Source organism: Papio anubis, chromosome 6, assembly GCF_008728515.1.
Source record: "Papio anubis isolate 15944 chromosome 6, Panubis1.0, whole genome shotgun sequence".
Classification (NCBI taxonomy): domain Eukaryota; kingdom Metazoa; phylum Chordata; class Mammalia; order Primates; family Cercopithecidae; genus Papio; species Papio anubis.
Genome location: NC_044981.1, coordinates 151,043,051 through 151,057,042, shown reverse-complemented (window position 1 = coordinate 151,057,042; position 13,992 = coordinate 151,043,051). Strand labels below are relative to the sequence as shown.

Here is a 13,992-nt window from a genome sequence, read left to right as displayed (position 1 = left end):
TAAGCACGTCCCTAGGTTCAGGCTAAGGTTTTCCGTCAGAAGGCCGCGCAAGTGCACTTGCGTCTCACCGTTACCATAGCGACTGGGCCTGTGGACTGCAGATCCTAACTGCCTTGTCAACATCTTAGAGCATCGGCAGCTCCGGAGGCCGGGGTAACTGGCGGGTAACTAGGCTTTGGAGTGATATTTTTAAATATGTGTCGTTAAGCTGTTCGTAGGCTATCAGAGGTTTAATTTTTGTTCACAGCCTCAACACCCTGGGCGGTGGATCAGTCCGTTTATTCAGATTCCACGGGACTGGAATCTGAATTAGCATCTCTGTCCAACAAGACCTTTATTCTAATAGAAAATGAACAATGGCGTTGAGGAAAGAGAAACCCCAGAGAAACAGACATGTCAGGGCACAATTGGAACTAAATGGTTATACACTTTGACAAAAATGGCAAAGCTAAGATCACAGACCCCACTAGTATTTGTTAAACGCTGTATACTCCCCAAATTAACTTGTAGGCTCTCTGGGAAGATTAAAAAGAAATTAAGGCATAGATCCAGTACGAAGAAGCTTACAATCTGATTGAAGACATACACGCGAAATACTCAAAGAATTGTATGGCATTGACTTTAAGTGCAATAGGATTCAGTGGTTGAGGATATAGATGAGTAAATAGAAGTCTGATAGAAGAGACGAGATTAACACTAGGCATTTAGATGGGATAGAGGAGGACAAGATTAAAAAATTAGGCATTAAGACAACTACCAACTCCTTAAAATTGTCAAACATTAAAATATGTAAACTTCTATTGATCAAATTAGACCAGATTTTAATTAAGAACTCAAGTACTACTTTAATAAAATCTTTTCCACAAAAATTCTGAAGAACTACGAAACTCTAAGAAGTCTTCTTTGTTTAATAAAAAGTCATATGGTATGTACTATGAATATGTGCTAATATGAATTGTAACATTCAATTGATTAGAACACTTTGTTGTCCCAGCAAGACATGTAGTAGTTACTATTACATTTCTCTGGTAGCTGGTAGGTTTAAAGTTGCAATGGATTTTATATCTTTTGGTAATAGGCAGCTTTTGGTCAGTAAATTTTTGTAGGCTGGATTTATTCTTAACTGCTTACTGAGTATGGGGTCAGCGGTAGAGGTAGAGTTGGGCACTTTAGGTCTCGATGCTAAAGTCCCAAGGTCTGGGGCTTCCAAAATTTGCAAGTCTTGGTCCAGTTTGTAGGCAGTGATGTGAATAGGTCTGTATCAGTGTGTTATCAGTGCTAGGTGAGATGATACACTGGCTTTTGCAGAGCCCCACCCTTTATGCAGTCCCAATCATTATTCCCCAGAAGCCACATGTAGGAAAGAAAAGTCCTAACATGTCTTATTAATAACTCCAGTCTGTAGAGAATCAGACTGAGAGACAGTTCTGCTTAAGTGTCAAGCAAGGTAGAGCCTCACGTGCCAGCCACTCCAAAACTTCCACATATGCAAACCCAAGTTAGCCAAGTTGAGATTGGTTGAACTGCAGCGGGCTATTCAGAATCTTATAAGGAAAAGAAATGTTTTTGGTTGAAGCAACTGAAATTTTGGGGTGCAGTTTTATTATACTGATAGCTGACTAACATACAGAGCAAACAGAGTGAACAAAATTCCACATGCTGAAAATGAAAAAGAGAAAAAAATCATTGGGAATCCTATGGACTACTAATATTGAAGGAAGGAAGGAAGACAGGGAGGGAAGGGAGAGAGGGAGGGAAGGGGGAGAGGAAGGAAGGAAAGGTGTAAAAGATGGATAAAGTACAAGACCTTGGGGTAAAACCTAGCCTAAGAGGGAAAAAAGAAAATTCATCATATATATTTTGTGCTGAAGAAGAACTTAAGAATATGAATGCAATAAAACAGGAACTTAAAGACAAGATACCAAAATAATAAGACTCAAGCTCTATGAGGGCTGAGTCTTGTGATTTGTATCCACTACTAGGGATAGTACCTTGCATATAGTAGATAGTAAGTAAATATTTGATGAATAAATGAAATAAAATGGAGATAAAAGAACTAAGGAAATTAACTGAAGACAACATCCACCTTAAAGGACTTAAAGGAATAATTTTTAAAAGCATTTAAGAAGCAGACTAGAGAGATGCACATCAAATTATAATGTAGAGGAAAGGCTTAAAATAATGACAGAATACTAGGCAAAACCCGAAGATATGAAAGTTATTAAAAATAATATGTATGGAGGAGACAAAGATAACTCAACATAAGATTAACATGTGCCCACAGCAAATGGAGGAAGAAATGTGCTTGATATAAAAAGTAAAGGAAGAAAAATACATAGATTAAAAGGATACACACTATGTTCTATAGGACAATTTCTACAGAAAAATCAACACCAAGACACGTAACCTCATTAAGTCATTCAACTTTTCAGAATAAAGAAAGAATTTTTTAGGTACCTAGGCATGAAATGAACAGGGGAGTGGGATGAAGAAAAAACAATTGGACTACTTTAGACTCATCTATAGCACATTCAGTATGGGAAGGCACTGAAAACATGCTGCAGAGTTCTGAAGGGGAATAAAATATTTTAGAAGAAAATTATTCTATAGCTTTTGTAAGTTGTCATTGAAATATAGTTCAAATTTGTGGGTGCTCTGTTTTTATTCTTGCTTGCACACACCGCCATTTCTGAGCTAGTCTCTTTCTCATATAACTTGACAAACAATAGCAACTGACATGTTATTGTTTTCCAGCCTCTTCTCCCAACATTTAAATTCATTAGTTAAATAAAATTCCTTCTAGGCTATCACAGAGTTTTCCAAAGGTTTTTCCCAATAGGTTTGTTCCTGAGTGACATATATCACTATCCTTTTAGCTTTCCACAACAGTTTCCTTGTTAATTGCTCCTTGACCACTTAGGTATGGTGACTTATATTTTAGGTTTTTGTTATAGCGGTACCTAAGTCTGGACAAAAGTCTGTGTACATCAGCATAAACTTTGTTGTGCCATGGTAACAATCAACCCCAAAATCTCAGTGGTATAAAACAACACATTTTTTTTTTTGTACATGATGCATGTCCATTGAGGGTGTCTGGGGGCTATGCTTTATGGTATCCCCCTTCTGGCACTCAGGCTGATGATCTGCCATTATTTGGTCCAGTTTTTGATTTATTTGATTTTAAATTAATTATTATATATATTAATGGGGTACAGTTGATTTTTTGATAAATATTTACATTGTGGAATGATTAAATCAATCTGATTAACATATCTGTCATTTCACATACTCAGATTTTTTTTTGTGATGAGAACATTAAAAATCTACTCTTTTAGCAGTTTTGAAATATATATTATTAGTAACTAGTCACCATGCTGTGTAATAGATCTATAAAACTTATTCCTCCTAGCTGAAGCTTTGTATCCTTTGGACATCTTCTGCTCCCTATCCCTGTCTCACCCTCCAGCTTTACTACCCTCTGGTAACCACCATTCTACTCTCTACTTTTATGACCTTGACTTTTTTAGATTCCACATATAAGTGAGATCATGCAGTGTTTGTGTTTCTGTGGCTGGCTAATATCACTTAGCATAATGTCCTCCAGGGTCATCCATGTTGTCACAAATGACAGCATTTTCTTCTTTTTAAAGGCTGAATAGTATTCTATTGTGTATATATACCACATTTTCTTTATCTGTTTCTTTATTTGTTTATCTGTTGATGGATAGTTAGGTTGCTTCCATATCTTAGCTATCGTGGATAATGCTGCAGTAAACATGGGAGTGCAGATATCTTTTTGACATACTTATTTCAGTTCCTTTGGATATATATCCAGAAGTGGGATTGCTGGATCATACGGTGATTCTATTTTTGATTGAGGAATCCATACTGTTTTCCATAATGGCTGTATTAATTTAATTCCCACCACCAGCGTTAAAAAGGCTCTCTTTTCTCCACATCCTAGCCAACATTTATCTTTTATCTTTTTGATAGCTGCCATTCTAACAGATGTGAGGTGATAAATATCATTATGTTTTTAAATTTTCATTTCCCTAATGATTAGTGATATTGAGTATTTTTTCATATACCTGTGGGCCATTATATGTATTTTTTGAGAAATGTCTGTTCTGATTCTTTGCCCATTTTTAATTGGGCTATGTGTTTTCTTGTGAAGTTGTTTGAGTTCTTTCTGTATTTTGGATGTTGTCCCCTTAGCAGATGTATGGTTTATAAATATCTTTTCCTAATCTGTGAGTTTTCTCTTCATTCTATTAATTGTTTCCATTGCTGTGCGGAAGCTTTTTAGTTTGATGTAATCCCTTTTGTCTACTTTCGTTTTTGTTCTTGTGCTTTTTGGGTCGTATCCAAGAAATCATTGCCCAAACTAATGTTGTGGAGATTTTTTTTTCCTGTTTTCTCCTAGTAGTTTTAGTTTCAGGTCTTACGTCTGAGTCTTGAACTAATTTTGGTTGATTTTTATTTATGATGTGAGATACATTTCTGGTTTTTGTGGTAGAGACAAAGCTCAGGAGGGTCTTGCACTAGCAATTAATGGTTGCTTATAATTCACTGACTAAAACTAATCACATGGGCTGCAAGTAATCATAAGGTGGCCAGGAATTTCAATTTCTGCAATAGAGAGAGCCAGAAATATTTGATAAACGCTTGTGTGTACTGCACAAGCATTCTCAGACATTACATCAGAATACAGCATCTGTGGTAGGCATCCTCTAAGATGGCACCCAATGATCTCTGTCTCCTGTTCTTGTGTAAGCCCCTCTCCTTGAGGGTAGGCTAGACCTAATGTCACCTTTCTAATGAATAGAGTTCAAACACAACCCAATGGCCACATTGAGTTGAGGCGACAGAGTTAGAAATTTTGGACAATCAGACAGCTACAATTTGCAGGGCAGAATGCCAAAGAGGAGAGAGTATGCAAAAAGGAAACTCTGTAAATCTTTAGGGAGTTGCTCATGAGCCTAAACTGAGTGCTGATCCTTGCATGAATTCATGGAAACTAAGTAACACTGAGGAAAGAACCGTTGGAAATAAGCGGGCAGAACATTTCCTAGGGTTCACATAGGGCTAGGACTAATTCACATTCCCTGTATCTTGAGTGGAGAAACCTTAAAATAGCTGGAACATTGAGTTGAATACTCAGAAAGGTACCTCAGTAGTGGAGAAAAATTAGCCCTAGATGAAAGGCTGTTGTGATCTAGCCTAAGAGAGCATGAAACCAAGCCTCCAAAGAACCAGGCTGTTTCCAAATAACTGTGTCCCAGACCAAAACTTAAAAATACTTAGAGGAATAAAAATAAAATTGTTTAGCAATGTAAAATCACAATGCCTGGCACTCAGGTCAAAAATTGCCAGATATGCAAAGATGAGTCCCATAGTGAGGTGAAAAATTAGTTAAAAACAGAACAAGAAATGGCACAAATGAAAGAATTAGTAAACATAACAATTACATAAAATTAAAAGAACATTAAAGCAGTATATGTTCAGAAGGACAGAAGGAAGCCCAGGCTGATTGGGAAGGGACAAAGAAATATATAAAAGAGATCCCAATTAGACTTCTAGAGATGAAAAGTACAACATCTAAGGTGAAAAATGGCAAAAGAAAAGATTAGCAAACTTAAAGATGTAGTGATGGAAACTGTGCAAAATAAAACAGAAAACAGAAAGATTTTTTATAAAAGGAGAACTAATGAACTGTGGGACAACTTTCAACAGTGTAACATACATGTAATTGGCATGCCAGAGGAGGGAACAAAAAAATATCTGAAGAAACAAAGGCTAAAAAATTTTCAAATGTGATAAGCATTATGAACCCACAGATCCAAGAAGCTCGGTGAATCTTAGGCACAAGAAACAGAAAGAAAACTACAACAAGTACGTTATAATCAAATTGCTTAATATCAGTGATAAAAAACAAATATTAAAGCCAGCCAGAGAAAAAAGACATATTACATATAGAGGAACAAAGATAAAAAAAATCAACAGACTTCTTGTTGGGAACAATGCAAGCCAGAAAATAGTGGACCCAAATCTTCAAAGTACTTAAAGAAAACAAAACTGACAATTGAGAATTCTATACCCAGTTAAAATATTGTTCCACAATGAATATGAAAAAAAGAGATATAAAAGCTAAATTAATTAATCAGCAACAGACAAGCACTGTTAAATGAAAACATTCAGGCAAAGGGAAAATTATGTTGTATGAAAATCTGGACCTACTCAAAGGGATAAAGAGCACTGAAAACTATAAATATATAGATGAATATAAAAGACTTCTCGTGTTTTAAAGACAATTGCTTAAAAGAAAATGTATAACGATGTGTATGGGGTTTGTACTATAGATAGAATTAAAATATGACAACAAAATCATATGTAGTGGGAGGGGAAATGGGCTATACTTTTATACGGTTCTTCTAGTGTATGTGAGGTGGTATAATTTATCTATAAATTATACACATATTCAAAATACCTGAACTAAAAACTGCAGAATAGAAAGGAGAAGTAAATAAAATTATAATTATTGTTGAAGATTTCACACCCTTACTTCAATAGTTGATAAACCAGGTATATAGAAAATCAGTAAGAATGTGGAAGACTTGAACAATTCTGTCAATCAACAAATTACTTACACTGAAGCCAACTATAGCAGCGTATACATTCAAGTACATGTGGAACATTTGCCAAAGCAGTTTATATTCTGGCTATAAAAACAACTCTAAATAAATTTAAAAGAATTCAAGTCGTACAAAGAATGTTCTCTGACAAAAACGGAACCAACCTAATTAGAAATCAGAACAGAAGAGTAGAATATTCCTAAATATTGGAAAATACTTATATAGAACACTGACGCCAACTACAGCAGCATATACGTTCAAGTGTGTGTGCAACATTTACCAAGGCAGTTTACATTCTGGCTATAAAAACAAGTCTAAGTAAATTTAAAAGGATTCAAGTCATACAAAGAATGTCCTCTAACAAAAATGGAACCTAATTATAAATCAGTAACAGAAAAGTAGAATATTCCTAAATATTGGAAAATTAAACAATATAATTGTAAATAACCCATAGGCCAAAGAAAAAAAAAAGAAAAATTTTAACTGAAGGAAATGAAAATACAAAATTAAAAAAATTGTGGAATGCAGCTAAAGGAGTGCTTTGGTGGAAATGTATAGAATTAAATGTTTACATTAGAAAAGAAGAAAGCACTAAAATCAATGACCTAAGCTTCTACTTTAAGAAATTAGAAAAAGAAAAGCAAATTAAGCCCAAAGTAGACAGAAGAAAATAAATAATAAAGATTGGAGTGGAAATCAAGTAAATGGTAAATCGAAAATAGAGAAAAATCAATGAAACCTAAATATGTGTCCTGAGAAATTAAAATTATTTGATGGGCTTCCTTGTTCATAAGACAAAGTCTAAAATTTTAACTTGAGTTTATGCTCCTGCATGATTTGGTCTGTACTTACGTCTCAGACTCTATTTATTTTCTGTTTTCTGTGCTTTGGTTATGCTGGCCTTTCAGATTTTTTATTGTCTTTACTGGCATGACCTTTGCACATGCTGTTTTCCTCTGTTTGCCCCCTCCTCAACTGTGTCAATGTTTTTGTCTCCCACTCATTGCCACCTAATTAATGCCCACTCATCTTTTAGATTTAGATTAAATATCCTAGACCAAAACAAATCCTATCGTAACCTATAAACTCTACCACAACAGGAACTGTGTTTGTTTTAGCTTGACCTTTTATCTTTAACACCTAACACGTGCCTGACTCATGGTGGATTCTCAGCAAATATTCGTTAAATGAATGAATGAAGTCTATGGGTCTTTTTTTCTTAGAACATGACAAATTCAAATATCACTCATTTTCTGCATCTCATGAATTAACATCTTGAGAATTGAAAGACTATTGCTCTTGAGCTTATGATACTTAAGGGGGTATTTGGATACCTCCCCATCTTTTTATTCACCATTTGTATTGCTCTGTTTATCTATTGCTTTATGAAAATATGCTGGAGACTCAAGTTCCTTTTGTGTTCTGATGTATCATTCTACTGTTGTAAAGTTTCATCATTAAGGCTAAGGTTTGATTTGTTTCATTGTATCACCCATTCTAAAGAAGCATGGTATGGCAAATAGACTAGTTAAAATGGTAAATTACAGAATTTTAAGAATATCCTACTTACAGATATTTTACTTCATATATATCGGTGACTAAAAAGTGAAATCAGTGTCTTAATACTCTGTTTTCAAGAATGACACAAAAATATGTAGGAAGTAGTGCTGATTGAATTCTTGTGTCCCAGTCATTGGCTTTATACATGTTAAATTGTTTTTAATTCCTCACAACAACTCTATAAGGTAGGAATTAATACCATTTTACAGACAAACTTTTAGTGATTTGCTTAAAATCTCAGAGCTAACATTGTGTCAAAATTCAAACCTGGCTGGGCACAGTGGGCTCATGCCTGTAACCTTAGCACTTTGGGTGGGCAAGGTGGGTGGATCACTTGAGCCCAGGAATTTGAGACCAGCCTGGGCAACATGATAAAACTCTGTCTCTACAAAAAAATACAAAATTAGCTGGGCATGGTGGTTAACACCTGTAGTCCCAGCTACTTGAGATGCTGAGGTGGGAGGATTGCTTGAGCCCAGGAGGTTGAGGCTGCGTGTAGTGAGCCATGATCATGCCACTGCACTCCAGCCAGGGTGAGTGGCTGTCTCAAAGAAAAAAAAAAAGAAAAAAAAATCAAACCTAATTCTGATGCTGAAACCCATCATTTTCCCACTGCTACCACTTCTCAAACATGTAAGCTATTATTTTTTTTTTGCCATCCTAAGTACTAAATATTTAGGTCCTAATGATACCTTAGCTAACAATGGCCAGCAATTATTTGTTTGTGTGACTGTGACACCATCAGTTTTCCAAGCTAAAATGGTGATCAACTTATTCACAGATAGTACCCTAGTAAGAAAAAGAAGGTAGAGGTAAGATTGTATCCAACATCAAGTTAGTTCTTATGTAAAATGCCAGTGTTCTATAACATGAGTCATATGAATACACAACAGTGGTAAGAATGCTCACTAACATTTAATGGTTTAGTCATCAGATATGAAAACTGAAAAACTGCTTAGCTGAAGAGTTATGTTCTGGTGTAAGGGTTAAACTAGACCTTACTGAGTAGAGCAGCTGTTCATGAGGTAGGCTATTGATTTAGAAGCCAAGAATGTGTTGGGAGAGGGAGAGCAGTTAGAGAAATCAGCAGAGAAGCAGCCCAGGGCCCAGGGAACAGAATAATGAGGACAGTACAAGGTGTATTCTTCCTTTCACAATTGTAATTCTTCCAGCCATTTGGGAATTTGAAGACTCTCTTGAGGAAGTAGGAAAAAAAAAAAGGTTAGTCCAGGCATTAGAGAGAGGGTGTAAAGAATCCCATGTAAGAGTTATAGAGAAATTTGTAAAGGTACAATTTGGGTTTGAGGATATTGGAATGGGATGAGGATATAGATAGATTGTATTTATTTGGGATATTATAAGAGAAGGTCTAGGAGAGAAAGAGAATGAGGAAAACAGGATATAAAATGAGAAGAATCTCAATTCTGATTTTGTACAGATGGATTAGACTGTAGGTCCCCATTCATGGATGAAAATACTAATATTGTAGGGAAATAAGCCAGTAAAAACAAGAATGAAACCCTCCAAAAAGCTTTACAGAAAATTTTTAGCTAAGCCTCAGCTTGTTGTTGGAGCTATGCATTGAGATGTTTGATTCTTTTGCAGGTAGGAAACTATGTGAAAGAATCTCCTGATGTCATAGTTTCCGGGTGTCACTGGAACATTTGATCATCATTCCTTTGGCAATTCCAGCCTTCTATGGAAGGCCAGTAGAAAGCATTGATTTATTCACCTCTACAGGAATCAGACTCAGCCTCTTTTGGTAAGTCTGTTTATCATTGATCAAATTAGCTAAATGTTAATACCTGTATAGACAGGTAGTTATACTAAACCACAGAGTTTACAATGGTTTTACTAAATCATCATTGAGCAAAACACTTTTTTTCTTGATATTGACACACAGTCTACAAAAGTTATTGTATTAAAATTCTTAAACCTTAATTTGATTTTATTATTACCACCAATAAACATTTATTTTTAGGCATAGAATACTATACTAAGTGTAAGAAATAGTTGCACTATTTAAAATTTTTCCTATCCTTTGTGTACTAATAGTTGAATACATGCAAATTATTTCAAGATAAAGCTAACCAAGCACTGTTCTAGGTATTAAGTATTCAGTGATGACAAAGACAGACTTGGAATGAGGGGGGATATTAAACATTTACAAAAAATGAGGATAGTGTTTCTCAACAGTGGGCAGTTTTGCCTCTCTCTCCCAACAGGGGACGTTTGACAATGTCTATAGACATTTTGTACTGTCACAACTTTGGGAGAGGGGTACTATTTACATCCAGTGGGTGAAGGCCTTGAATGCTACAAAACATCCTACAGTGCACAGGACAGTATCCTCCCTCCCCAACTAAGAACTGTCTGATCCCAGCTGGGAATAGTGTCATGATTGAGAAACCCTGAATTAGAAGGATAACTGTTACCAAGCAGAAATAAAGGTTGCTATGAAAATGTAGATAATGGGGGTTATAAAAGTAAGTTATAGAGTAAGTAAAATGTAAATTCAGGCTTAGTGGATTGCATTGGCCATAGTGAGTGAAGGGTGGGAGCAATGGGGTAGGGAAGAGTTCCAAGGTAGGCAGTAAGGAGTTCATTTATATATGTTTGTGTGTATAAATCATATCTATTTCATAATAAATTTCATATATCAGGTATACTTGCAGACATTTCTATGCATTTACTAATGCTCAGTAGTACCTGCTGAATAGTAATAGTTAACACTTACTGAGCACTTACTGTGTGTTAGGCACTGCACTTTACATGTATTACCTTACTTAATCCTCACTATTACCCTAGAAGTAGAAAATATTATCACCAATGTACCCTTGAGAAATATAGGTAAGTACCTTGACTAAGATCACATAGTTGGGAAGGGCCAGAGCCAGGGACTATACTGTGACTATAGAGAAGCAGGGGGGAAATGAATAATCACCTGGAACAGAAGGATTAGTTGAAGATATTTCAGTGAATGTGAAACTGTGCTCCAAAGGAAGAGAAGAGCATAGATAGGTAGAGAGGTGCTTGTTGACTGCAACAACCATTTAAAGGCAAACTAAATTTTGTTTTCACACAGCAGAAATGGTCTTCAGTTATGTTAACCATAGGGTACATTTTCCTTGCATTGCTTGGTGGCTATTTTGTATTTTTTGCAAGACTTAAAATTGTACGTAAGGGATGGTTGTGAAATACAGTAATTTTAAACACTTTTTTAGCTATTTAAAAATAGAATAACATTCAGAATATTTCTGTATGTCTATAACAAAATAGTAATATTAAAAATCCCAAGGCCAGGCACATTGTGTCCACCTGTAGTTCCAGTTACTCAGGAGGCTGAGGCAGGAGGATCGCTTAAGCCCAGGGTTTCAAAATTGTAGTGCCTTATGATTGCACTTGTGAATAACCACTGTACTCCAGCCTGGGCGACGTAGTGAGACTCTGACTCTGTAAAACATTCCATACAAGTCTTTGAAGACAATCTATCTCCACCCCCAACATTTAAATTTTCTAATCTAGGTTTTCAACATTTTAATTTTCTAATCTAGGTTTTCAGTGAATTATGCCTTTTCGATTTGGAACCCAGCCAAGGAGGTTTCCAGTGGAAGGAGGAGACTCTTCAACTGGGCTGGAACCGGGGCTGAGCTCCAGTGCTGCCTGTAATGGGAAGGAGATGTCACCAACCAGGTAAAGTCTTCTGTCCTCACAAGTGAGGAACTACGTACTGGCTGTCATCAATACAACCTTCAGCTGATATTCAGTATTAGCAAGAAAAAACCCTCAGCAATTCCAAAATATTGTTGTTTCTAAATTAGTATGAACAGAGCCCAGGTTTCCTTAGTATGGAGTCTGTATTTTGTATTTCTGTAAGTCTTGATGATAGACCAATTCATTCTCTCTCTTTCTGGTACATTTTTAGCTATTAACAAAAAACCCACAGTTACCTTGGCACCAACCTAATAGGTTGTTGATAGCTTCACGATTAGATAACATTCAATTAAACAAACAAACCTTCAATGCTAGTATGTGTAGGGCACCGTGCTAGGCATAAGGCTAAAAATATGAAAAAGACTTAGACCTCAGATTCAGTGTCACTTTGGCTTTGATTAGTGTCGCTTTGGCTGTGCTGTGACCTTTGGCAGAAAGAGTGATATAGAGCATGAAGATTCTGTGAGACAAAGTATTTTTGCAGAATGATTAGTTTCACTTCTGTGATGTTTACTATAGCAAAACCTTAGATACTACATTGTTAGATTCTCATGGCTTGGAAATTTTGGGAACACAGATTTAAGTTTAACAGGTGTAGGTACTTAAAAATTGGAGTTAGTCAGGATGAAATAGGCTACTTTGGGAAGTAGTGAGCTCCCGGTCTTTTGAAATGTGCAAGACTGAATGACTATTTGGTGGGAATGTTGGAAAGGAAATTCGTATACTAGATGTATTTTTGGACTAGGTGTCATTTAAGGGCCATTTCAAATATGAGATTCTATCAACATTTGAACAGTATGTGAAATACTATGTTCAGTTTTGTATTTTGCCACAAACATTCTTGTTTTGAAATCACTCAACTGAGGCAATTTAGGGTGCATATGCACATGAATTACCATGGTATTATCTCTTATGTTTGTAACTATGCACTTTTGTTTTGCCATTTAGCAATCATTGCATACCTTTCAAAATGAATATCTGGAGGATTATCTTTGAATATATGAATTTCCTGTGATTAAATGTATGTCAGAGGCCACAATTTCTTTGTTATATCAGTCTAAAATTGGTGCCTCATCAGCATCACCATGTTATACTCATTTTATGACATTCAGAGATTTCAAAGTGATTTAAAACAGTAAAATATACAATCACACTTTGGTGCTCTGAAAAAAAATTTCCCCTTTTTAATATCTAACTACATGTCATTTGCTTTTTTATTCAGGCAACTCCGGAGGTGCCCTGGAAGTCATTGCCTGACAATAACTGATGTTCCTATCACTGTCTATGCAACAATGAGAAAGCCACCTGCACAAAGCAGCAAGGAAATGCATCCTAAATAGCATCATTAAGTCTTTTGTCAAGGTCTGACTAGGTCAAGGGTAATGGACCAGTATCATCTGCTGATCTGGTAAACAAATAAAAGTGGTGGCACCTTTAGATGATGACAACAGTTGAACTATTTACTTTTGGTAAGACAGACAGAAATGTCAGCAAAGCACACGTAGTGTTAGGCTATCAGTTATGTCTGACACATAAGACAGAATAATATTTCACAATTAGAAAATACCTTAGAGATCGTCTTGCTCACGGCAGATCATTAACATCAATAATTAAAGATGAAACTTAATCTACCTTGGTCATCAGTCAGGTGGGGCTTATTCTAAATACTTAATGTGTCTTAGGCTCATTTCCTTGTTCATATTTGGATTGCTACTTGGCTAAATCCTTTCACCTTAGTACCCCAAGACAGTTTCCTGGCTTGATATTATTAGATAATGCTCTGCTCAGGAATAATTATGTTGGGTGAGAAATGGAGCCCTGGGGTTGTGTGTTTTGGAAGAGTATTCAAGATCAAAGAAAGTTCTTAGTCCATGGTTAATCTGCAAGGCATTTAAGCTACTTCCATAGAGGAGCCCAGATTGTTGGTTAAATGTATTGATAATGAAGTCAAAGCTATGGTTCTAACCCCGATTTTTCCAAGAAAAATGATGTCTGGTTATCACATTGTACCCCAAGTGCTAACCAGTTATCTTGATAAATTGTTTGTAGTAGGTTTTGAGAAACTTCATGTGGATTTTTAAATTTG

General features: G+C 35.8%; 1 protein-coding gene across 5 annotated transcripts; it reads left to right on the top strand.

Annotated features, from left to right (window-relative positions):
* Window positions 1-66: 66 nt before the first annotated feature.
* FAM229B (family with sequence similarity 229 member B) lies at window positions 67-13,351 on the top strand. Of its 5 annotated transcripts, none has more exons than XM_021937962.2 (4): window positions 67-153; window positions 9,798-9,954; window positions 11,747-11,885; window positions 13,129-13,351. In XM_021937962.2, the coding sequence occupies exons 3-4, from the start codon at window positions 11,761-11,763 to the stop codon at window positions 13,244-13,246; spliced, it is 243 nt and encodes an 80-aa protein (XP_021793654.1). In that variant the 5' UTR covers window positions 67-153; window positions 9,798-9,954; window positions 11,747-11,760; the 3' UTR covers window positions 13,247-13,351. The 5 variants fall into 5 exon arrangements, with proteins under 5 accessions (XP_021793654.1, XP_021793653.1, XP_021793655.1 ...); XM_021937961.2 differs by having other exon boundaries at window positions 67-164; XM_021937963.2 differs by lacking the exon at window positions 67-153 and adding an exon at window positions 8,921-9,004.
* Window positions 13,352-13,992: the final 641 nt, after the last annotated feature.

Excerpts from the sequence above, each read along its gene's own strand:
- FAM229B (XM_021937962.2), top strand. The coding sequence starts at position 11,761 with ATGCCTTTTCGATTTGGAACCCAGCCAAGGAGGTTTCCAGTGGAAGGA. Across the intron at positions 11,886-13,128 it reads AAGGAGATGTCACCAACCAG|GCAACTCCGGAGGTGCCCTG; the intron begins GTAAAGTCTTCT and ends TTTTTTATTCAG.